The sequence below is a fragment of the Phocoena sinus genome, chromosome 13, assembly GCF_008692025.1.
Source record: "Phocoena sinus isolate mPhoSin1 chromosome 13, mPhoSin1.pri, whole genome shotgun sequence".
Classification (NCBI taxonomy): Eukaryota; Metazoa; Chordata; class Mammalia; order Artiodactyla; family Phocoenidae; genus Phocoena; species Phocoena sinus.
This window is the reverse complement of record NC_045775.1, coordinates 30828240-30853785: the sequence shown is the minus strand read 5'-3', so window position 1 is coordinate 30853785 and position 25546 is coordinate 30828240. Positions and strand designations below refer to the sequence as shown.

The 25546-nt window shown below is 38.1% G+C and overlaps 1 protein-coding gene across 4 annotated transcripts in view; it reads left to right on the top strand.

The window, feature by feature from the left end:
• ATL2 (atlastin GTPase 2) overlaps positions 1-25546 on the top strand; it is a 63868-nt gene that overhangs the window by 25321 nt on the left and 13001 nt on the right. For 3 of the 4 annotated variants that reach the window (XM_032653167.1, XM_032653168.1, XM_032653169.1), the window contains exons 2-4: positions 5275-5519; positions 22219-22353; positions 22648-22752. In XM_032653167.1, coding sequence (XP_032509058.1) covers positions 5275-5519; positions 22219-22353; positions 22648-22752 — 485 coding nt within the window. The remainder of the gene's footprint in view (positions 1-5274; positions 5520-22218; positions 22354-22647; positions 22753-25546) is intronic. The other variant, XM_032653170.1, reaches the window with a different exon arrangement.

The window sequence follows — 25546 nt, the reverse complement described above, 5'->3', positions numbered from 1 at the left end:
AATACTTTTGTTTCTCTTTCTACAAGTTTAGTTTTGGGTTGATGTAATCTAATGTTAGTAACATTGTAATGCAGATTTGTAGCACCTTTTTATTGTCATAGTTTATGATTAAGATTGAAATTTGCAAATATACCTAGGTTGGTCCTGAAGTGTAAATTTTCCTGTTGGAATGTGTGCTGAATGTATGAATTAAGATAAAGTATGATTAAATAGCAATAAAAAAAGACAGATGTCTTTTTCTTTTTTTTAATAGACTTATTTTTTGGAGCCGTTTTAAGTTCACAGCAAAATTGAGCACAAAGTAAAGTCTGGCCGCACGCATGCGCACCCCCCAACCCCTGACCCCCCACCCCCGGTCCTCACACACCTGCAGCCTCTCGCCCTGTCAGCATCCCACACCAGAGTGGTACACTTGTCACAATCAGTGAACTTTTATTGACACCTGATTATCACCCAAAGTCTGTAGTTTACATTAGGGTTCACTTTGGGGGTTGTATATTCTATGGGTTTTGACAAATGTATGATGATACAGCTCTACCATTAGCATCATAGAGAATAGTTTCATGGCCCTAAAAATCCTCTTGTGTTCCACCTAGTCATCTCTCTTTCCCCACTTTTTTACCAAGACGGTGTCTTTTTGTAGGCCTTGTGGTAAATAGGTTAAGTATACTCAGTGTTAAGGTATGGAGAAATATTTGAGTTGATTGTCTGTATGTGTCTTTCAGCTTTGACCCTGAAAGATCCACGTCGGGGAGAACTGACTTGGAACAGTGAATTAGGAAAATCTATTGGAGGGCCGAAATCTCTTTTTCCGGCAATCTCTTGGCATTAAAGAGTGGAAATAAAATCACTATTCTCTACATAGAATTTAACTTCAGTTTAAGATCTTAGTGCTAAATTTAAAAAGACTTCCAATTGTAGGTGATCACAGAGTATTAATATTTATAGGTATTCTAAAGAAATTTGCATATAATTCTCTTTTATATGGTGGCCTATATCAGTGTTTGATGAATGAAGTACTTTATCTGTAGTTCGTCCAAATTTAGTAGGGAAATTATGATGGGGGAGTAAATTTAGCTGAATCATGTCATTGTACTCCATGATACCTGTGAAACATATTCGCTACACTTCCCTTTAGAGGTCTGTTGACTAGAAATAGTGACAAATATGCTGCCTGTATATCTGCAGTATCTATCTTTATTCGTGCTAATAAAAGAAAACTGGCCACTGTAGTCAATTAATTTAGGTGAAATTTTAAAGTAGCAAAGATTTCCTGCCAAATGGTTTATTTTTATTTTTAAGAAACCAACTAATGCTTTCTTTACATTAAGAATAAGACTACTTGTTGGTTTTAACAAAATCAGCAATCTCCAAATTTGGTCATTATGATACTTTAGCACTTATTAATTTTGAGTTCTTTTTAATTAAAACGTGTTACTTGGTAGAACTTCATACTTTTAATTGTAATTTCGTGATAAATATACTACTCTTGAGTTGCTACAAGTATTTCCCCAAACTAATTATGTGAATGTCAAATTTGCTTATAAAACAGGTAGGGACATGTGTAAAACTCCTGAGTAAAATATGTAAATTTCATTCATTCAAGAAATATTTATTAAGCACCTGCTAGGTGCCAAGCGTGTTCTAAGAGAGTGGTCAGTAGGGTGACTGGGATCCTTATTTTTGTGGCACATACTTTCTATGGAGGGGGAGATATAAGGCACACATGTAAACAAATGAAAAAAGTTATTTTAAATACTGGAAAGGGCTGTGGGAAAAAACCCTGTTTTGTTAAAGTGATGGAGAGGGGTCTGTAACTTAGACTGAGTGGTTGAGGAAAGCCACATGGAGGAGATAACATTCGCACTGAGACCTAGATGATGGAGAAGCAAGCCACGTAAATTTCTAGGGACAGAGCGTTCCAGACAGGGGAGAACACAGGACAAAGATTCTGGGGTGGGAAACAGGTTTGGCCTGTTCAAGGAACAGCAAGAAGGGCAGATTGCAGTGGCCAGATCACACAGAACTGGGGAGACTATGGTAAGGGATTTAGAAGATTTTTTTTTTCCCCTCTATTTTCTGGTTATGGTGGGGAACTAATTGAGGGTTTTAAGCAGAGGATTGGCAGTCTAGGAGGGGAGACATGTAATAAATAAGTACTTACATAAATATTCAAATGATGGGTGGATTAAAATTGGGGGAGTGTAGGAGGACTGAATTCGGTTAGGAACCTTGGGGGAAGATATTCCTGAGAACATGACGTTTAAACTGAGATTTAAGGAATTAATTAGGGGAACAGCATGGGAAAGAGTATTCCAGGCAGAGAAATATCATGGGTGAAATAAGGGTCTAGAAAGAGCTTAATAGCATAAGGATCTGAAAAAAGGTTAGCTTGTCTATTGGTAGTTTACACAGGGGAAAATAGCACCAAATGGGGCAGGAGAGATTTGGCAGTGAGTACAGGATTTTATGAGGCACGTGTAGGGTTTTAGTTGTTAATGCTCTGTAGCAGTGATTTTAAGGAGAGTAACTTAATCACATTTACATTTAACCGTATTATTCAGTTTCTACTCTGTGAGGATTGGTTTGGAGGAGGGGGCAAGAAGGGAGACCAGTTCGATACCACCTTAAGTGAGATAAGATGGTGGTGATGATGAGAATAGGGATGGTATTAGAAGATTTTGAATGAAGACAAATTTAAGACTTCGTTATTGGTTAGATTTAGGGGTAAGGAAAAGGAGGGATGTATCATGGACAGCCCTCAGGTTTGTGCCTGCAAATGGGTAGATGGTGATGTTACACAGCTACACAGGTCAATTGAAGGTCACTGTAGAGTTTTAGCATTTTAAGGTGTAAATAAAAGGTTTTCTGTAGGATTGATTATTTTAAAATTACTGTCACCTTAATGACAAGCACCTGTAATGCTTACGATATATCAAGCATATTTCAAATCATTTAATCCTGATGACAACTTAACGTGGTAGGTGCTATTATTATCCCCATGTTACAGATGAGGAAGCAGGCATAGAGAAGTTAAATGACACGCATCTAGGCAGTTTTGCTTCTTGGTTCATTCTTTTTAAAAAAAATTTATTTATTTTATTATTTTATTTATTTATTGCTTCTGGCAGCGTTGGGTCTTCATTGCTACATGCGGGCTTTTCTCTGGTTGCGGTGAGCGAGGGCTACTCTTCGTTGCAGCGCGCAGGCTTCTCATTGCGGTGGCTTCTCTTGTTGCGGAGCACGGGCTCTAGGCCTGTGGGCTTCAGTAGTTGTGGCACGTGGGCTCAGTAGTTGTGGCTTGTGGGCTCTAGAGCACAGGCTTAGTAGTTGTGGCACACAGGCTTAGCTGCTCTGCGGCATGCGGGATTTTCCCGGACTGGGAATCGAACCCATTTTCCCTGCACTGGCAGGCGGATTCTCAACCACTGCACCACCAGGGAAGCCCCTCCTGGTTCATTCTTAAACACTAATAGGTTTGGAAGGTTTTAATCACACAATTTGCGTACTGTTTGGTAATATATTAAATTGGAATTTAACTATGTTGTACTTTTCCTGGAAGGTTTACTTTTTGTGCATTCAAGTAGCATACCCGGCTATATCTGTATAGCATTGAAACAAGCAGTGATAATATCCTTTTTAATTAAATACTGTTTGCTTTTACTTTAAAAAATTCTCCTTTGAAACTGACTGCTCTTTATATTACATTATATTGTTACTGTTTGCAACAGCTTTTGAAATAGTGTTGATTTTGCTTTGTACAGTTAAATGTGCCTTGTGATGTGAAGGTAAAGACTCTAATAGTCTTTGCAAATCAAATAAGCTAGATGTTTCTTTCTGTAAAGAAATTAAAAATTCATTAATGTAAGTATATAATCTTCGTGATGAGAATAGTGTTTGTGTGGATAAGGTATTGGTGCACTAATAATGTGCCACTCCTCAGTGGACTGGCTGTCTCCTCGGTGAGGAGGGGCTGTCATTGCATTGAACACAGTAGATACTGTATGTCTCCTTAGATTGGAAACTGGCACTTAGTAGACAATCTCAAGGGGAGAGTCTTAAAAATGTTGATGTGGGAGAGGATAAGATCCCCAGGAGTGTTGCTAGTGGGATCAAGCAATTGATAGGGAAGAAAGGCAGACAAGGTACATAGTCTCTGAAACTAGCTATTAAGTGGGTTTAAAAACAAACAAACAGGGCTTCCGTGGTGGCGCAGTGGTTGAGAGTCCGCCTGCCGATGCAGGGGACACGGGTTCGTGCCCTGGTCCGGGAGGATCCCACACGCTGCAGTGCGGCTGGGCCCATGAGCCATGGCCACTGAGCCTGCGCGTCCGGAGCCTGTGCTCCGCAACAGGAGAGGCCACAACAGTGAGAGGCCCGTGTACCGCAAACAAACAAACAAAAAACAGAAAACAAAACACAAACCTAAACTTTAAAAAACTCTCTCACCTATTACATATTCTATAGTTATTTCTTCATCACTATTCAGTAAAGTTCTTCTGCAAAGGTTAACTTCTTTTGGTGTGCTGGGTGAACAAAAGAGTTTATATAGCTGTTTTTTAGGAGCTGTATAATTTTGAAGGGGTGTCTGTGGTGTTTGGTGAAAAAGGGCCCTAGAGACAGATGAATCTCTGCACCTCATTGACTGTTCTTCTTATGTCTTCCACTAAAACATTAATCCTGTGCTTTGTTTTAATAAGGAATGCTATACTTTTAGGTAACTCTTACTAAATTAGGGAACCATTAGCTTTATCGTGTCATTTTTGGAAATTTCTTAGGACCTTAACCCTTGAAGTTTCAGAATGAAAAATAATGTTTACAATTTATATGTATATTTTAATCTTTGTAACTTGGAGTAATTTCCAGGTGATGTCTATAGGGAAATTGGAATCTGAATTATTAGGTGAAATTGATTTTCCATTCACTACATCTGGTTTGTGTGTGCATACAGTAGCAAAAGTTGTTTATAGAATCATACAGTGTTCAAGAACAGCTGCTGTGCACGTTTAGCTGTTAAGACCTGATTGAGATAGAGGCCTTACTTAGTATTCCTGCTTATCTCTATATATAGTAAGAAACTGACTGGTATTCTTGGTCCTATTATAGAGGGAGTGAGAAATCCAGTGTGTGTTTGAGCATCACTTTTTGTAACTATTTCCAAATGACCTATAATGGAGGAGAAGTTATTTGAAATTTTGCTTTAGTTGTGATCCTTTAGGAAAAGTTTAGAATGCAGGAATTAAGGTAACCTTTTTTTCTCTTTTTTAACTCTAGGTGAGAATTATGAAGATGATGACCTAGTAAACTCTGATGAGGTTATGAAGAAACCATGTCCAGTACAGATTGTTCTTGCACATGAAGATGACCATAACTTTGAGCTTGATGAAGAAGCTTTGGAGCAGATATTGCTACAGGAGCACATACGAGATCTTAACATAGTAGTGGTATCCGTGGCAGGAGCTTTTCGTAAAGGGAAATCATTTCTACTGGACTTCATGCTTAGATATATGTATAACAAGGTGAATAGTGTCTTTTAAATTGAACTGAGTTAAAAACAAAAATTACCAACCAATATTGTTTAAAAATAATAGACAAAAAACAGTAAGAGCTGTATCTTTAATTTTATGAAAATACAGTTCTTGATAAGACTTCTCAGTTAAGACAGTAATGTAAGGTTGAGCTCTTGATTCTTCATCTCCATAATTCCTTTTTGCATGTAGTACATATTGAGGCATATGATTGAGCACCTGTGTTCCAAGCATCGTAGCTCTAACCTAAGATGTCTGAGTAGACTCTAAAGTCTCTGAAGCACTGTTCAGTCTCTCGCTTTTTGTTATTTCCTTCCCCTTCTCAGTCGCCTTTACAACAGTGGGTGAAGTAGGCTGATAGAGACTTCTGTAAAGGTATACTTATGCTCCTCAAATAAGTCTCCTGCAGAGACTTACTTTTTGAGATAAGGTTCGGTTCCTTAAAGTGACTTCCATGGTCTTCCATGATCTCTGAGCCTCATCCCTTGTCTCTGTATGTCAGGTATACTGTAGTTTTTGCAGTTCCTCGAGTATGTCGTGTTATCTCTCAAATGTTGCTGTACTGTTGGCTAATCTTTTTTCATAGGAAGCCTTCCTTGGTTTCTAAGGCTGTGTTATGACCATATGGCACAGGTCCTATGTTTCATTGATACTACTTTAGTTACTTATTTTTCCTGGCTAGTTTACTGTCAGGAAGTGGGCTTTATCTTGGTTACCATATCTCCGATGCCTGGCACGATAATTGGCCCATAGTCAGAACTTATTTTCTATTTTGACTGATGGATCACCCTTTCTCTACACATTTTCACTTTTTGGTGGTACCAGACAATTATTTCCCTCCCCCTCCCTGACTTTGACTTTCTCCCCTGAACAAAAGCAAGAAAAAAAATTTTTTTTTCCCGCTTGAGTCAGAGTAGTTTTCTAACAGTTGAAAGTTGGGCTGAGGGAATGAGAGTTTGATAGGAACCAAGAAGGAGGAATTGGAAATTTGTAGTGGAGCACTTAAGGGGAAGGGCTTTATAGGAGTAGGCTTTAGACATTCAGAAGGCCACATGACGGTGCTAGAAATAACACTTTGACAGAATTACATAATTGTCTAAACATCTGTCAGGGTGTTCACCTTTACGTGTTCTGTGTAAATCTGTAACTGGATATGCATCCTACTTGAGATAAGTAATAAGGCAAACATTCCTAGTTGATTTTCAGGAAGCTTTTCAATATTCTTTCCATAGGGATCTCATCAGGCATGTCCAAGCATGCCTGAGTATCAAGAATGTAGTTCATGATAAAGAACACTATTTTACACAAGTTGGAAATTGAGAAAGATATAGTATTTTAAGGTTTTTCTACTTAGACTTGATTATTTTCCAGAAATATACATCTGAAATAGAGAAATGTATAAATAGTGACTTATTCTTTTTTTTTGTGACTTATTCTTTAAAAAAAAAAGTCTGTACATTTAAAGATGATAAAGAATTTCTGTATTTTGAGGCTCTGGCTCCTTAAGTTAGCTTGTGTATATTGTTTCTATCTGTGTCTGAGCTGTTCACTGCAAATGTATTTGATTCCAAGTAGGTCACAGACAGAATGTTAGAAGGGGAAGGAAGCTTAGATCACTTGTCTAGCAAGTTTCACCTTAGGTGCCATTTCTTATTTGATCTCTTATCAATTAGTAGTGGCTGTTCAGAGGGCGAGTAGCAGCCCACATGTGTCGTATATTTGTAATCTCTGAACTAATAGAATTTCCTCCTTTGTGGGTAAAGATACTGAAGGCACAGAATGGTAAGGAGGACCTCAGGCTACACAACTAGTTAGTGGTTTCTAAGCTAAATGTCTTTTCATTCATAAAGTTTCCATATAGGATTCCTGATGTAAATAATCTTATTCTGTCAATTGAAAATCACATTAAACAGTGTTTGATTTGGAGGAATAACAGGATTCTACTTATACTGACTTAGTGGTGGGTCATGCTTTTCCTAGGAGATGAAAGTAAAGGAGAAAAAACAGTGGGATGGTTTTGGAATATTTCATTAACCTATATGCCTGCAAAGATGGGATGGTAGTTGAAGAAGGTAGGAGATAACAGTGGCTTTATACAGTCGTCCCTAGGTATCCCAGAGTGGGGGCGGGATTGGGGGGGCTATTGATTCCAAGACCTCCAGTGGATGCCAAAATCCCTGGATGTCCAGGTTCCTTATATAAAATGGCATAGTACAGTCAGCCCACTGTATCTGTGGGTTTCACATCGGGAGGACCTACTGTACTGATTTCGTATGTCTTCGGTATTGACTTGAGTCAATTTATGTAAAGCAGTTCACTAAAGGAGCCAAATGTAAATATTTTACTTCATGATTTAGAAATAGATATGTTTTAATTTTGATTAGTTAGTAAAGGAATCATAACAAAGCTGAATGTGAGCTCTTTTCTGTTGGATAAAAACAAAAACTTCAGTAGCTAAGTTCTTAAAACCAAGAATTTTCTGAGATTGTTACCAAACATTTCCAGATTACAGGGGAAATTCTGATCTTTAGGTCTCATTTTCTTGCAAAGTAAATAGCTTCCTACACAGATTTTTTTTTCTTAAGCTGCTACTTGTATTATGAAAATAGGTTGTTTTTGCTTGAAATATAGAAGGAAAGAAATCAGTCTTTTGTAAACTTGAGAAGTGAATTAAAAGTTTTTCTAGAATAAAATTCCTTCATGTCATGTTCAAATTAATCGGTTATTTATTTTTAAGATAAATTTATTTTATTTATTTATTTTTGGCAGCGTTGGCTCTTCATTGCTGTGTGTGGGCTTTCTCTAGTTGTGGCGAGTGGGGACTACTCTTTGTTGTGGTGTGTGGGATTTTCATTGCAGTGGCTCCTCTTGTTGTGGAGCACGGGCTCTAGGCATGTGGGCTTCAGTAGTTGTGGCACATGGGCTCAGTAGTTGTGGTGCACGGGTTTAGTTGCTCTGTGGCATGTGGGATCTTCCCGGACCAGGGCTTGAACCCGTGTCCCCTGCATTGGCAGGCGGATTCTTAACCACTGTGCCACCAGGAAGCCCAAGACTGAATAATATTCTATTGTATACATACATCACATTTTATTTATCCCCTCATCGTTAGTGGGCATTTGGGTTGTTTCCACCTTTTGGCTTATGAATAATGCTATAATTCTATGAATATGTTAATATAACATATATTCACTAATTATATATAATACATTAATATATAATAATGAATGATAATGGTATGAGGTAAGGGTTCAGCTTCATTTTTTTTGTATATGCCTATCCAGTTGTCCCAGCACTGTTTGTTAGAAAGGCTATTCTTTCCCCATTGAATGATCTTGGCACCCTTGTTGACAGCTAGTTGGCCATAGACATGTGGCTTTATTTCTGAACCCTCAGTTCTGTTGCATTGGTCTGTATGTCTGTTCTCATGCCAGTACTAGACTGTCTTGATTACCTTTGCCTTGTAGTAAGTTTTCAAAACAGGAAGTGAGTTCTCTTATTTTGTTCTTTTTTCAAGATTGTTTGTTCTAAGTCTCTTGCAATTCCATATGATTTTTGGACTTAGTCTATCAGCTTCTATGGGAGGTTAGCTGGGATTCTGTTGGTGATTGGATTGAATCTAAAAGGTCAGTTTGGGTAGTGTCACCATCTTAATATTAAGCATTTCAATCTTTGAACATGGGATGTTTTCCCACTTATGTGGATCTTCTTTAATTTCTTCCAAAAATGTTTTGTAGTTTGCAGAGTATGTTTTACACTTCTTTTGTTAAATTTATTCATTTTTTGTTGATGTTATAAACAAAATTGTTTTCTTTCTTTTTTTTTTTTTTTTTTTTTTTTTTTTGCGATACGCGGGCCTCTCACTGTTGTGGCCTCTCCCGTTGCGGAGCACAGGCTCCGGACGCGCAGGCTCAGCAGCCATGGCTCACGGGCCCAGCCGCTCTGCAGCATGTGGGATCTTCCTGGACCAGGGCACGAACCCGCGTCCCCTGCATCGGCAGGTGGACTCTCAACCACTGCCACCAGGGAAGCCCCCCAGAATTGTTTTCTTAATTTCATTTTCAGATAGTTTGTTGCAAGTTTACAGAAATACAGTTGATTGTTTTATATTGGTCTTGTATCCTGCAACCTTGTTCAACTCATTTATTCATTCCAATAGTTTTTTTTAAAATCATTTTAAGTGAACAATTTTTATTTATTTATTTAAATTTATTTATTTTTGGCTGTGTTTTGTCTTCGTTGCTGTGCACGGGCTTTCTCTAGTTGCCTCGAGCAGGGGCTTCTCTTTTTTGCGCAGGTTTCTCATTGCGGTGGCTTCTCTTGTTGCGGAGCAAGGGCTCTAGGCGCATGGGCTTAGTTGCTCCGCGGCATGTGGGGTCGTCCTCGACCAGGGCTCAAACCTGTGTCCCTGCATTGGCAGGCGGATTCTTAACCACTGCACCCCAAGGAAGTCCCCGTTCCAATAGTTTTTTAGTGGACTTTTTAATGTTTTCTATATATAAGATCATGTCACCTGTAAATACAGTTTCCCTTTTTCCTTTCCAATCTGAGTACCTCTTATCTCGCTCTTTCTTAGCTAATTTTCCTGGCTAGAGTCTGCAGTACAGTGTTGAGTACAAAGTGATAAGAGCAAATATCCTTATCTCTTTCCTAATCTTTAGGGAGAAGCATCTAGGTTTTCACACTATGTATGTTGTTAGCTGTAGAATAAATAGTTCTGTATATGTTTTCATCAAGTTCAGGAAGTTCAATCAAGTTCAGGAAGTTCTCTGTTTCTAGCATGCTGAGAGGGTTTTTGTTTTCTTAATCATGAGTGGATGTTGGATTTTTTCAGATGCTTTTTCTGCATCTGTTGATGTGATCATATGATTTTTCTTTAGCCTGTTGATGTGATGGATCACATTATTAATTTTTTGAATGTTGAGTTAGCCTTGTGTCCCTGGAATAGTTAGTTGTGGTGTATAATTCTTTTTATACAATGTTGGATTTAATTTGCTAATATTTTGTTGAGTGTTTTTATATCTATGTTCATGAGATATATTGATCTTTAGTTTTCCTTTCTTGTTATGTCTCTATTTGGTTTGGGTATTAAGATAACACTGGCCTCATAGCATGAGTTAGGAAGTGTTCCCTCTGCTTCTATTTCCTGGAAAAGCTTAGAGAGAACTGGCATCATTTCTTTCTTAAATGTTTGGTAGAACTTACCAGTGAAACTGTCTGAATTTGGTTCATTCTCTTTTGAAGGTTATTAATTATTGATTAAATTTCTTTAGTAGATACAGGTCTATTCAGATGATCCATTTTTTTCTCGTGTGGGTTTGGTAGGTTGTGTCTTTCAAATAATTGGTCCATTTCAACTAAGTTATCAAAATTGTGGGCATAGAATTATTCTTAATATTCTTTTACTATCTTTCTAATGTCCATGAAATTAGTAGTTTTGACTCCTCTTTGATTTCTGATATTATTATTTGTCTTTTCTCTGTCAAATCAATTTTATTGATCTTTTCAAAGGACCAGCTTTCGTTCCATTAATTTTTTTTCCCTGTTGTGTTGTCATCCTGTTTTCTGTGTTCAGCTTTTTTGGTGTCTGCTGTATTTTTATTCTGCTTCTTTAGGTTATATCTAGTTTCCTAAGGTAGAAGTTTAGATGATTGATTTTAGATCTTTTTTCCTAATATATGCACCCAGTGCTATAAATTCTCCTCGTAAATATTGCTTTCACTGCATTTTACATATTTTCATGGGTTGTATTTTCATTTTCATTTAGTTCAAAATCTTTTAAAATTTCTGTTGAGACTTTTTTGACCCGTGTGTTATTTAGAAGTGTATTGTGTAAACTCCAAGTATTATGGGGTTTTCCAGCTGTGTTTCTATTACTGGTTTCTAGTTTAATTCAGTTGTAGTCTGAGAGCATACTTTGTGTGATCTGTTCTTTAAAATTTATTTTAAGGTGTGTTTTAAGGCCCAGTATATGTCCTATTTTGGGGAATGTTGTGTATGAGTTTGAGAGGAATGTGTATTCTGTTGTTGTTGGATGAAGGATTCTATTGGGTTGGCCAAAAAGTTCCTTCGGTTTTTAAGTAAAAATAAAAGACACATTTTTCATTTTCACCAGGAACTTTATTGAACAGCGTATTCCCCGTTTTGTTCCACTACCTTCTGCCATTTTTCAGGCAACTTCACAATTCCATCCACCCAAAACGTTTTATCTTTTTGAGCAAAAAACTGTTCCAGGTGCCTTTTATAGGGAATTGAAATTTTTTCCATTAAGAGAATTTTGTAAAGACCAAAATAAATGGAAATCCGAAGGTGCAATGTCTGGTGAATATGGCGGATGAATCAGAACCTCCCAGCCAAGCTGTAACAGTTTTTGCCTGGTTGTCAAAGAAACATGCGGTCTTGGTTATCCTGATGGAAAAGTATGCATTTTCTGTTGACTAATTCCAGATGCTTTTTGTCGAGTGCTGCTTTCATTTGGTCTAATTGGGAGCAGTACTTTTTGGAATTTTCGTTTGGTTTTCCGGAAGGAGCTCATAATAGAGGACTCTCTTCCAATCCCACCATATACACAACATCACCTTCTTTGGATGAAGAATGGTGTTTGGTGTGGATGGTGGTGGTTCATTTCGCTTGCCCCACAATGTCTTCTGTTCCACATTATTGTACAGTATCCACTTTTCATCACCTGTCACAGTTTGTTTTAAAAATGGAACATTTTCCTTATGTTTAAGTAGAGAATCACGTCAGAAATATGGTCAAGAAGGTTTTTTTTGCTTCTTATGTGGAACGTAAACATCAAAGAGATGAACATAACTAGGGTGGTGCAAATGATTTTCATTGCTTGATTTGGATATTTTGAGTATGTCAGCTATCTCCCGCGTGGTATAACGTTGATGGTTCTCAATTAATGTCTCAATTCGATCACTATCAACTTCAGCTGGTCTACCCGAATGTGGAGCATCATCCAGAGAGAAATCTCCAGCATGAAACTTCACAAACCACTTTTGACACGTCGGATCAGTCACAGCACCTTCTCCATACACTGCACAAATCTTTTTTTGCGTTTCAGTTGCATTCTTACGTTTCTTGAAGTAATAAAGCATAACATGCCAAAAATGTGGCTTTTTTTCTTCCATCTTCAGTATTAAAATGGCTACACAAAAATTCACCAACTTTGATAAATTTTTTTTTAAAGGCATGCTGGTATGACAGCTGTCACAATACAATCCAACAAAATTTGTTTCGAATGAAGTTAAAGACAACTAAGCACTACTAGAGCCATCTTATGGAAAAAACCAAATGAACCTTTTGGCCAACCCAGTATAATGTCAATTAGATCCACCTGATTGTTGGTGCTGTTCAGTTCAGCTACATCCTTACTGATATTCTGTCTTCTGGGTCTGTCAATTACTGATGGAGGGGTGTTGAAGTCTCCAAGTGTAATAGTGGACTTGCCTTGTTTCTTCTTACAGTTCAGTTCTTGCCTCACGTATTTTGATGCTTTGTTGTTAAGTGCATACACATTAAAGATAACTGTTAAGTTTTTCTGGAGAATTGACCCCTTTATTATTATGTAATACCACTCTTTTTTTTTTTTTTTTTTTTAAACATCTTTATTGGGGTATAATTGCTTTACAATGGTGTGTTAGTTTCTGCTTTATAACAAAGTGATGTAATACCACTCTTTATCCTGATAATTTCCTTGTCCTTAAGTCAGCTTGGTCGGAAATTAGTATAGCTACTCTAGCTTTTGTTTGATTAGTGTCAGTATGGTATATCTTCCTCCATTCCTTTTCTTTATGTTTAAACTGGGTTTTTTGTGGACAACAAATATTTGGGTCTTTTTTTTTAATCCACAGTGACAGTTTCTGTCATTTAATTGGTTTATTTCAATCATGCACATCTAAAGTGATTTTTGATAGGATTGGATTGTTATTTCTTGTTTGTAATTTTCTATTTGTTGTACTTGTTTGTTCTTTTTTATTTTTTTCTGCCTTCTCTAGCTTTAATTGACTATTTTATATGATTCTACATTCTGTTCTTCCTTAGTATATCTATTATACTTCTCTAAACATTAAAAAAAAAAAAACTGGTTGCCTGGAGTTTGCAATGTACATTTACAACTAGTCTAAGTCTGCTTTAGAATATTACTATACTGCTTCATCGGTAGAGCAGGTACATTATGACAGAGTATTCCCAATTCCTCCCTCCTGTGCCTTATGATGTTAATTTCCTCTGTGTTATGTACACAATCACCCAATACATTGTTGCTATTAGCACTTCATACACATAGTTGTCTATTAGATGAATTAAGAGAAAGAAGAATAAAAGATTTACTTTCTTGTCTTTCTTTGACATTCTTTTATATATATGTCTGAGTTTCTGACCTATATTATTTTCTTTCCCTTGGAAGAACTTTGAACACTTCTTTCAAGGCAGGTGTACTGGTAACAATCTCCCTCAGTTTTTGTCTAAGGAAGACTATTTCTCCTTCACTTTTTTTTTTTTTTTTTTTTTTTATTTATTTTATTTTTGTCTGTGTTGGGTCTTTGCTGCTGCGCACGGGCTTTCTCTCGTTTTGGCGAGCGGGGGCCACTCTTCGTTGCAGTGCGCAGGCTTCTCATTGTGGTGGCTTCTCATTGCGGAGCATGGGCTCTAGGCGCGCGGACTCAGTAATTGAGGCAAGTGGGCTTCAGTAGTTGTGGCGCGCAGGCTCTAGAGCGCAGGCTCGGTAGTCGTGGCGCACGGGCCCAGCTGCTCCGCAGTATATGGGATCCTCCCGGACCAGGGCACGAACCTGCGTCCCCTGCATTGGCGGGCGGACTCTCAACCACTGCGCCACCAGGGAAGCCCCTCCTTCACTTTTGTAGGATAACTTTGCTGGATACAGAATTCTAGGTTGGTGGCTTTTTTCTTTCAGCACTTGAAATATTTCACTCTATTCTCTTCCTGTTTGTGTGTGAGAAGTCCAAAGTGATTCTTATCCTTCCTTGTTCCTCTACAGGTAAAGTGTTTTTTGTCTCTGTTTTCTTTCAGGATTTCCTTTTTGTCTTTGTTATTTTGCAGTTAGACTGTGATATGCCTGGTATAGATCTTTTGGTATTTATCCTATTTGGTGTTCTCTGACTTTATTGGATATGTTTTTTAGTATTTGTCATTAATTTTAGAAAATTCTCAGCCATTATTACTTCTGATGTTTCTTTTATGCTTTTCTCCCTTCTCCTTCTGCTATTTCCATTACACCTAGATTACACCTTTTGCAGTTGTCCCACAGTCCTTGAGTGGTCTGTTCTGTTATTCTTATCCTTTTTTGTCTATGCATTTCAATTTGGGAAGTTTCTATTGATATATATTCATGTTCACTTATTCTTTCCTTGGCTGTGTCCAGTCTGTGGATAAGTATATTAAAGGCATTCTTTACTTCTATTACAGTGTTTTTTATATCTACCATTTTCTTTTAATTCTTTGAGTTTCCATCTCTCTGCTTACATTACTTGTTTTTGCACATTTTCTACTTTTCTCATTAGAGCCCATAAGATATTAATCCTAGTTATTTTAAATTTACTACCTCATATTTCAAAATCTGCATCATATCTGAGTTTGGTTCTGATGGTTGCTTTGTCTTGTCAGTCTGTTTTTCCTTACCTTTTGGCATGGCTTGTAATTTTTTTGTTGAAAGTTAGGCATGAAATATCAGAAAATAGGAACTGACAGTTAAGTTTTTAGTGTGAGGTGTTATGTTAATCTAGCTTTAGCTCAGAGATGTGTTTAATGTTTTCTGCTGCTTTAGGTCCCAGAGACTTCAGTTTTCTCCCCCTCCCCCATTATCCTTGGGTTTCTCTAAGAACTCCTTAAATAGAATGTGTCTTGCAGCTCTCTCATTTGTAATCCACTGTCATCGTAGTGGAGCCTGGTTGATGTGGTGGTAAGGTGTGGGAGAGGAAAGCTATATCATTTTACGATTAAATCTCAGTTTTGTAAGTGGACCTGAGTCCCTGGGCTGTGACCTTCAGAAGTGTTTCTTAGCCTTAACAATTCTTTTTCTCCCCTTACTTGAGACAGGAAGGATAGAGGGGGCTGGAGTTGATGAATTGCCCTTTCCAGGCTTAGATAAAGCTCTGATAAGGTAGTTTGTCTTGGAGGGCAGGTCTTTGTTAATGGGGACTGCTATCAGTGCTTACTTTCCTGAGTGTATTTGAAAATGGTTGCAGGGAATTCCCTGGCAGTCCAGTGGTTAGGACTCAGTGCTATCACTGCTGTGGCCCAAGTTCAGTCCCTGCTCAGGGAACTAAGATCCTGCAAGCTGTGTGCCATGGCCAAAAAAAAAAAAGAAAACCTCAGGGAGCTCCTTGAGGTAAAACCCAAGAAAGTGGGGGCCTATGAAGCCTGAACCTCCATGAGAGGTCTTAGGTCTCAAGCTAGTCTACTCTTAGCTTCCAGCAGTTTGTCCAAATTACCATTTAAGTGTTTCTTCCAGTTGCTCCAGCAGCTTCTGCTCCTTGGTAACTGACCTCAGCTTGTGATTCTTTGTATTTGCCTGTCTCTCAGATTTTGGTGTGCAATTTGCCCTGTGACCTCAATTCTCTGATCTAAGAAAGAAAGTTTGTTGATTTTCGTATTGAGCTTTTTTCTTGTTGTGAGGCCACTGTGCTTTTTACATTAGCTTTACATATGGGAGCACTGAGGCTGGAAGTCCAGTGGAAGACTGTGAAGTCAAATCTCCATGCCAAACCTTAATTTAATAACTAGAGGTGTTTCGCCTTTCTGTTCGAGTAGCACTCAAGTACACTTAAAAAAACTGTGGTTAAAAAATGCATAACAGAGTTTACCATTTTAATCATCTTTAAGTGTACAGTTTAGTGGCATTAAGTATATTCATATTATTGTACAATCATCATCACCAGTGCATCTCCAGAACTTTTTCCTTCCCAAACTGAAACTCTGTACACATTAAACTCCTCATTCCTCCCCTTCCTCCAGCCCCTGATAACCACTTTTCTACTTTCTGTATGAGTTTGACTACTGTAGGTACCTCATATAAGTAGAATCATACAATTTTGTTATTTTATATCTGGCTTATTTTACTTAGCATAATGTCTTCCAGGTCAAGGTCACCTTTTAACCAGAGCCTTAAAAAAAAGGTTATTTACATTTCTTTGGTATGTACCTAAGTTGATATAGTTGTCCTTGTTTGAGCTAGTGCCTTGGGTCAGTCATAATGTTATCAGTTTGTCCAGCCCCAAAAGGGAGGAGTTGGACATGGGGGTGGTTAAGATGTTAGACAGTTTTAAAACTGTTTTAAGAGTCTGATGTTGCTTAATTTGTTCCAGGACCTGTAGAGTATTCTTACATATTCAAATGAAAACTGTAAATTATGTTTGGTGGTCAGAATGTTTATATTAACTCATTCTATCCACTGATTTGTGTGTTTAATGTTAATAACCTATCTCCAGAATTAGGTACTAGTTTTATACAGATTAAGATTTTCATCTGTTATTTTATTTTATTTTATTTTTTTGCGGTACGCGGGCCTCTCACTGTTGTGGCCTCTCCCGTTGCGGAGCACAGGCTCTGGACGCGCAGGCCCAGCGGCCATGGCTCATGGGCCCAGCCGCTCCGCGGCATGTGAGATCCTCCCGGACCGGGGCATGAACCCGTGTCCCCTGCATTGGCAGGCGGACTCTCAACCACTGCACCACCAGGGAAGCCCTGTTATGTTTTTTTAATTTATTTTTGACTGTGTTGGGTCTTTGTTGCTGCATGCAGGCTTTCTCTAGTTGCGTTGAGCGGGGGCTACTCTTCGTTGCGGTGCGCGGACTTCTCATTGCGGTGGCTTCCCTTGTTGCGGAGCACGGGCTCTAGGCACACAGCCTTCTGTAGTTGTGGCTCAGAGTGCAGGCTCAGTAGGTGTGGCACACGGGCTTAGTTGCTCCGCGGCATGTGGGATCTTCCCAGACCAGGACTCGAACCTGTGTCCCCTGCGTTGGCAGGCGGATTCTTAACCATTGCACCACCAGGGAAGTCCCATCTGTTACGTTTTTATGGGGAATGTTTCATAACTAGGAAGGATCTGCTCTTTCATTGTACAGTTACTTGGGTCTTTAATTTCATCCTTTTTGTCCCTTTCCTCCTCGCTGTGATGAGTTACTATGGCTTTTGAATGGGCCTTTATTCTTCTGGCCTGCCCATTGTTGGAGTCAGTAAGACTGGGAACAGGGTATATGGTCTGATACATGTAAACCTGGTTGGACCACCAAGTCTGTGTTTCAAGTTTACCAGCTGTTGTTTCACTTTGTTGCTACAGAATGTTATCTTTCCTATGGTGAAATAAGAATTTGTTTCTTATTATTCAGAGTAGGTAGGGGTTCTTTATTGTTTTTTTTTAATTTTTTAAAAATTTATTTATTTTGGGCTTCCCTGGTGGCGCAGTGGTTGAGCGTCCACCTGCCGATGCAGGGGACACGGGTTCGTGCCCCGGTCCGGGAAGATCCCACATGCCGCGAAGCGGCTGAGCCCGTGAGCCATGGCCTCTGAGCCTGCGCGTCCGGAGCCTGTGCTCCGCAATGGGAGAGGCCACAACAGTGAGAGGCCTGCGTACCGCAAAAAAAAAAAAAAAAAAAAAATTATTTATTTTATTTTTGGCTGTGTTGGGTCTTCGTTGTCTTCGTTGATGCACGTGGGCTTTCTCTAGTTGCAGCGAGGGGGACTACTCTTCGTTGCAGTGCGCAGGCTTCTCATTGCAGTGGCTTCCCTTGTTGCAGAGCACGGGCTCTAGGCGCGCAGGCTTCAGTAGTTGCAGCATGCGGGTTTAGTAGTTGTGGCTCACGGGCTTAGTTGCTCTGCGGCATGTGGGATCTTCCTGGACCAGGGCTCGAACCTGTGTCTCCTGCATTGGCAGGTGGTTTCTTAACCGCTGTGCTACCAGGGAAGCCCGGGTTCTTTATTGTTGATAATTATATTACACTGGTAAGTCTTCTTGGCAAGAGTTTATGTTTATTCACTATAATATTTGACTACATTTAAAGTTCAGGTGTTTTCATATTGCCTTTTGCAACTGAGATTTATTCAATAAGATTTTTTTATTTTACTGGAGGATTAAAATCATTTTAGAAGTTTCGAGTTTTAAGGCCTGTTTTGTCCCTACAGTAGTAAATGGTATCAGATTACTGTTTTTCAAGTTCTTAAGTTTGCTTTTACTAACTTATGACAGCAAATAGTATTTGTTATCAGCAAGGCTGCTTCTAGAATTCATTAGAATGCTCCTTGAGGGCAGGAATGTTTGTTCTTTTTCACTGCTGTATCCCTAGAACCTAAAACAGTGGCAGGCACATGGTAGGGGTTCAATAAATATTTGAATGAGTATATTAAATTTATCAGTATTCAATATGTTAGAGAAATAGCAAGACTTCTTAATTTCATGTTTTGAAATATCAAAACTTAGTGGTTTTAATTAGCTAGGTTCTCTGACTTACTTTTTCTTTCGTCCTTTTATTGACTAATCAGTTTAGTAAACATTTCCATTACAGGGTAAACTAAGAAGAGATGATATATAGTCAATAGATTTTTTAAATGAGACACCAGTTCTTTTTAAAGTTTCTTTGGAGAGGGTAAGGTTAACAAACATCTTAGCCTATGATATCAGTCATCTATACTTTTTAAAATTTGTTTTTACTCTTTTGTTCATGTAATTGTTTCTAGGAATAATTAAAAGGATCATATTTGTTTTTTTTTTTTTTTAGTAAACGTATTTATGTATGTATGTATGGCTGCATTGGGTCTTTGTTGCTGCACACGGGCTAGTTGTGGTGCACGGGCTTAGTTGCTCTGAGGCATGTGGGGTCTTCCCGGACCAGGGCTTGAACCTGTGTGCCCTGCATTGGCAGGCAGACTCCCAACCACTGCGCCACCAGGGAAGTCCCTAAAAGGATCTTATTTCTTTGGTATCTCTTACACATGCTCAAAAGGGAACACAGTGAAGCTTAATAATTAAAATTTTTAATGTATTTATTTATTGAGCAAATATTTTGAGTGCCTACTGCAAGCCAGGCACCATTCTCTCTTCTGGGAGTACTATTCTATGTTTGAGAGAAAAAAAAGACAAAACTTTCTTTCTTCATGGAACTTACATTCTCATAGGAGAGATAGGGAAACAAGATGTAGAATAAAAACAGATTTCTCTAATAGGGTAGATTCTTTTAAGTTACTTTTGTAGGTTGGACCTTTTAAAAATAATCAGTTCATTAAATACCACTTTGACATTGTTGGGGAATGAGATGCCACATGTGAGAGCCTAGAATAGGGCAAGGCACTTTGGTAGGAACAGTTTTGTAAACAAAAATGGAGTTTACAGCCCGTGCTCTCAGTATTCACACAAGAACTGCAGTGCAAAGCTATTTAAAAATAACCACCTGCAGTGTCGGTAATATGCTTTAAGAGTCCACAAAAGTAGGAGTTTCTTGACAGCTGGCTCAGTCTAGGCAGACAGCGGGTGGAACAAAAGTATAGAGATGCTAAACAACATACATATTTGGGAATAGTGACCTTTTTGGAGTGGTAGAAACTGGAAGAGGGGTGTGTGTGTGTGTGTGTATGTGTGTGTGTGTGTGTGTGTGTGTTGGGGAACTTATGAGTAGTATCAGGAGCAGAGATAGAAAAAGTAAATTAAAGGTGGATTGTATGCAGCAGGTCTCTAGATGGTCCTGTAAATAATGGGGAGCCACAGATGACTTTTTAGTAGGACAGTGGCAAGATTACATTTCTTGTTGAGAAAATTAAGTGACTATGGGAAGGATGGGTTGGAGAGTATGACAGGGAGGTTCCAGGCTATTTGGGGCATCTAAAGTATAGCCCAGGGGCAAGACCGTAATCCCTGTAAGGGTGCCTCCTGAAGCACAAGTCCATAGTATATAATGTGAATAGAATTGTGCCACGTGGCAGGCAGCCTTGTGACCAACAGAAGGATGAGGGTCAAAAGTTGAAGATACTGAAAGTGAAGAAGAGAATCCAAGAGAATTTTGTAGTTAATAGGATTGGTAACCTACTGGGGATGGGAGTTTTGTGGGATAATAATAATTATAGATGGTTTGAAGTTTAAGACGGATCTTCACATTAGGTAGTGATGGTCTGGACAACACTTTTTTCCCCCACCTTGTATCTCGTTTTCATAAATTGCTTCATCCCTCATTGAGCCTACCATACCCATCTTTTTTCCACCCCTAATTTGAGCTTTGATGTCTGTTTTGGACTATATAGTAAAGCTTATTAGAAGTATTTCTGAAACAAAGGAATTTTTCCTGTGGGGGGAGGTACTTTGAGAAAAGGGTATATGGGCTTTAAGTATATTTAAAGTATAGGGCTCTTTTAAAAAAATTATTTATTTTATTTATTTATTTTTGGCTGTGTTGGGTCTTGGTTGCTGCACGCGGGCTTTCTCTAGTTTTGGCGAGCGGGGGCTACTCTTCATTGTGGTGCACGGGCTTCTCGTTGCGGTGGCTTCTCTTGTTGTGGAGCACGGGCTCTAGGCGTGCAGCCTTCAGAAGTTGTGGCTCGCTGGCTTTAGAGCACAGGCTCAGTAGTTGTGGCACATGGGCTTAGTTGCTCTGCATCTTAACCACTGTGCCACCAGGGGAGTCCCTAGGGCTCTTAATATATGTCAAAGTTAACTCATTTATTATATTCCAGATTTAATTTTCTAGATAAATTACCTTATGGTATAGTAACTAATAAAATTTTATGATATTTAATTATAACAGTCTAGCCCTGTGAGGTACGTTAAAACATTTGATTATGGAAAAATTTAAATATACCCCAAAATACTAGAGTATAATGAACCCCAGTATACCTATCAACATTTTGCTGGTCTTGTTTCATCTGTTTTTCTCTCTGCCCTTTTACTCTTTTTTTTATTTTTGCTGAAATATTTTAAAGCAAATGCTAAGCATATTCTTTCACCATAAATACTCGAATATATAACAGTTAAGGACTTTATTATTATTATTAATACAACCACAAAACCATTATCACACCAAGCAATCATCTTTACCCCAACTTAACACCATCTAATATAATACCCAGTCTGGATTCAGATTTCCCTTTTGGTTTCGAAAAAGAGTTTTATAGCTGGATTGTTTGAATCAGGTTTCAAACAAGTCTTGTGGTTATTTTTAAAGTTGATATTTTTTAAAGAGAAAATTAAGGCAGTGTGAAAACATTTTAGTATAAGCTATTCTAAGAGAGCAATGCTGTTTTGACAGCCATTCTGTCTGGAACTTAGTTTTGTACAAGGAGGTATCGAAATAGCTAGTATCTATTTTTTATGATTTTTAAACATAGGAAATCTTTCCAAAATGGGGGAAGTGGGTGTGACCCCACTTATCTAGAAGCCTAGAGTATGAAAATGTGAGCTATTCAAGAAGGTTCAGGTTTGGGGGAAGACCACATCTCTCTTAGTCAAAACACCCTAGATGGGATTTGGGACTGTTTTTGTAACTACTTGTGTAATGTTACAGTATATTTTATCTCCCTGGATGTACCTTCCTCATCTGTAAAATGAGTGGCTGATTTCTTTTTTTATTTTAATTTTTATTCAAGTGTAGTTGATTTACAATGTTGTGAAGAGTGGGTGATTTCTTATATTCCTTTTGAGTCCTTATTTTTGTGTGTTTTATTTTCTGTTTATTCTTAACTTTAACAGGATTCTCAAAGTTGGATTGGTGGAAACAATGAACCATTGACTGGCTTTACATGGAGAGGTGGTTGCGAAAGAGAGACTACAGGCATACAAGTCTGGAATGAAGTGTTTGTGATCGACAGACCTAATGGAACAAAAGTGAGATTCTCTTTATAGTTTTTTACTATATATAGTAAAATATATATATATAGCTTTTTACTAAAAAAACTAGGTTTTTTTCTTCCATATTCTGTCTTGAGCAAAACAACACAGAACTATTAATATCTGATAACTTTAACATGTGGATTATTATGTCAAAATGTGTGAGATACTTAAGTTAGAGGACTTTTCTTGACTTAATTACTGATTTTGATATTAACCATTTTATATTTGACTTTTATAGCCACTATTGGTGAATTTTTTACTTAGTATTTTAAACTTTTAAATTCCTAGGTGGCTGTGCTGCTAATGGATACCCAGGGTGCCTTTGATAGCCAGTCAACTATCAAAGATTGTGCAACAGTGTTTGCTCTGAGCACTATGACTAGCTCTGTCCAGGTGAGATACAGAGATCCTGTGGTATGATCAGGTCAGACAATCCTAATACCTTTGCTCTTCCTCAAAATGCCTTTTGATTGAAGGGAAAAAAAGGATTAAAATCAGAGAAACTATTTACATTTAGTATTGGTCACTTACATTTCTATGCTTGCTGTTCTGGCTTACAATGTGAAATTTCATACTTTTAGTGCTTACCAGGGAAACAGTGAACCAATAGCCAATCCCTTTGGTATAGCATCTATGCTTTTTTCTTTTTAAAGGAGTATGTATTATTGCATGTTATCCTTAATTGAATTCAAGGATATTCAGTTGATATTGAATTCAATTGAATTCAGTCATATACAGTAAAGTATAGGGTGTTTCTTTATTTTTTGGCTAAACCAACCAACCAAACAACAAAACCAAGTAATTTAGTTTTCTACGCAATATGTATGACAACTAGTACATGATTATTTGAACTAATGGAGGTAGAGGCATAATAATTCTTATTTAGGAAACCTTAATGATGTTTATATAATAAACTAAGGAGTTAAAGCACCTGTTTCATTTAGAAAGGGGTAAAATCCTTTCTGTTTTTTCGCTTATGCTGTACCCTAGAGTTATGTTTGGTGTTCTATCAAGTTCTAGTCTCTTCAAGCTAGGCTATCTCTTTTCTGTATAATTTAGACTAATTGCACTGAATTAAACCACCACAGGTCATTTTTTATTTCATTACTTTCTGTTTCCTGAGCTCATCTGTGGTTGATACTTCTCTGGCTGAAAAATGAATTATTGAAGTATGGTGGTTCGATCCAGCTGATGATGTATCAAGATGTATATTTGCAAATATTTTAAAAAGTATGTGCTTCTCCTGAGATAAATATTTCTTATGGATGGTAGATTATAGGTGATACCATCACAGTGTCTTGGAATTTTTGTGCTTTCCATTAATATCTGGAATGTACGACCAGTTTCTATTAAAGTTCCCATTTCCTTTCTTCCTCAATTTGAAGTATCTAGCTGTCAGAGTGGAAACAAGTTTTGGAATTATTATGAGATAAAAGAGAAGTGGCTTCTTTTTATTATAGGGATGGGAATATCTGTCACTACAAACTAAGTGATATTACTGGGGACTCTCAGAGTCTCTTGTTTTCAGTTTGTCCTACCTCTTCTCTGATCTCGCAGGGCAGCACAACTGCCATTTTCTTGAGGCGAGCAGAAGCCACATCTTTGTATTTATATTATCACATTACAGCCCTTCAGATTAGCTGGCTCTGTGGCTTGCATTAAATTATAAGTTCTCTGTCCTAAAACTTATACCATGGTGTTCTCTTGTTTATTCAACTTTATGATAGCAAGAGAACTGGTTTTGGACAACCACGTAAAGCCATTCAGCCACTTTCTTATCGTAAAACAAAGATTTTGCCCATCTTGCCTATCTCACATGTGGTTTTGTGTGCAGTCAGAAATGAGATACAAATGAGATAATGCATAAGAAAGCGGTTTGTAAACTAAATAATCAAGAATATTAATTTTTTTTTTCTTTTTTAAGGCCGAACCGTGCGGCATATGGGATCTTAGTTTCCCAACCAGGGATTGAACCCATGCCTGCGTGCATTGGAAGTGTGGAGTCTTTTTAAAATTTTATTTATTTATTTATTTATGGCTGTGTTGCTGTGCGTGGGCTTTTCTCTAGTTGCAGCGAGTGGGGGCTATTCTTCGTTGTGGTGCGCAGGCTTCTCTTTCTCTGGCTTCTCGTTGCAGAGCACGGGCTCTAGAGCACAGGCTCAGTAGTTGTGGCACACGGGCTTAGTTGCTCCGTGGCATGTGGGATCTTCCCGGACCAGGGCTCAAACCTGTGTCTCCTGCGTTGGCAGGCGGATTCTTAACAACTGCGCCACCAGGGAAGTCCCAGGAATGCAGGGTCTTAACCACAGGGACCACCAGGGAAGTCCCTAATATTAGTTTTTATTATTGCTTCTTTCCTGATTCTTGAGGCTAGATTTCTCTCCTTCCTTACATAAGTTATCTGGCTGATAGATCAATAACAAATTGATCCCTTTGTCATTTATTCTTTCAAAAAATAATTACTGAGCATATATTAAGTACAACACAATATGCTAAGTACTAATGATCTACAATAAACAAATCTTTTCTGTTTGCTATTTAAAACCTGGCCCTGACAGTGTAGGGATCTGGTCCTATTTTCTAAAAGGTAAGGCCCATATGAGTGAGAATAGGTTGGTTATTCTTTCAGTTTTTGAGTTTAAATCTAGAGTTTAATCACCTCATCATTAATTACTTTTTAAGAACCTGTTTGGAATTAGTCAACTGAGAATTATCATTTTAGGTTTGCCAGGCTATATTGGCTGTTTATATTCTTGACCTCCAAGTGATTAAGTTAGATTATCACTTATTTGCTGTTAGAACAAATTGTTCTATATTTGGAGTAACACTATTTTATTAGATATAAGTTATTTCCCAGCAGAGGTGACAACTATGGACATCCACTTTTGTCCTTTGGTGGTCCAGGTCATCTTTTAAAGACCTGACTCAGAAGGATTGGACCTAGCGAATCTTTTCTCCAATTACTGTTTCTTGACAGTAGTGAAGTTTGCGTTACCAGCTCTGGTCTGTGGGCCTTGGAAAGTGGAAGAGTGCTACCTACTCTGTGTGTGTGTGTGTGTGTGTGTGTGTGTGTGTGTGTGTGTGTGTGTGTGGTAAAATGTTCATGTTATTTAGACTGACTTTGCTTAAGTAAAACGATAACCATAATATTACAGTCAAGTTAGTTGAGGCACCCACTGAATAAACC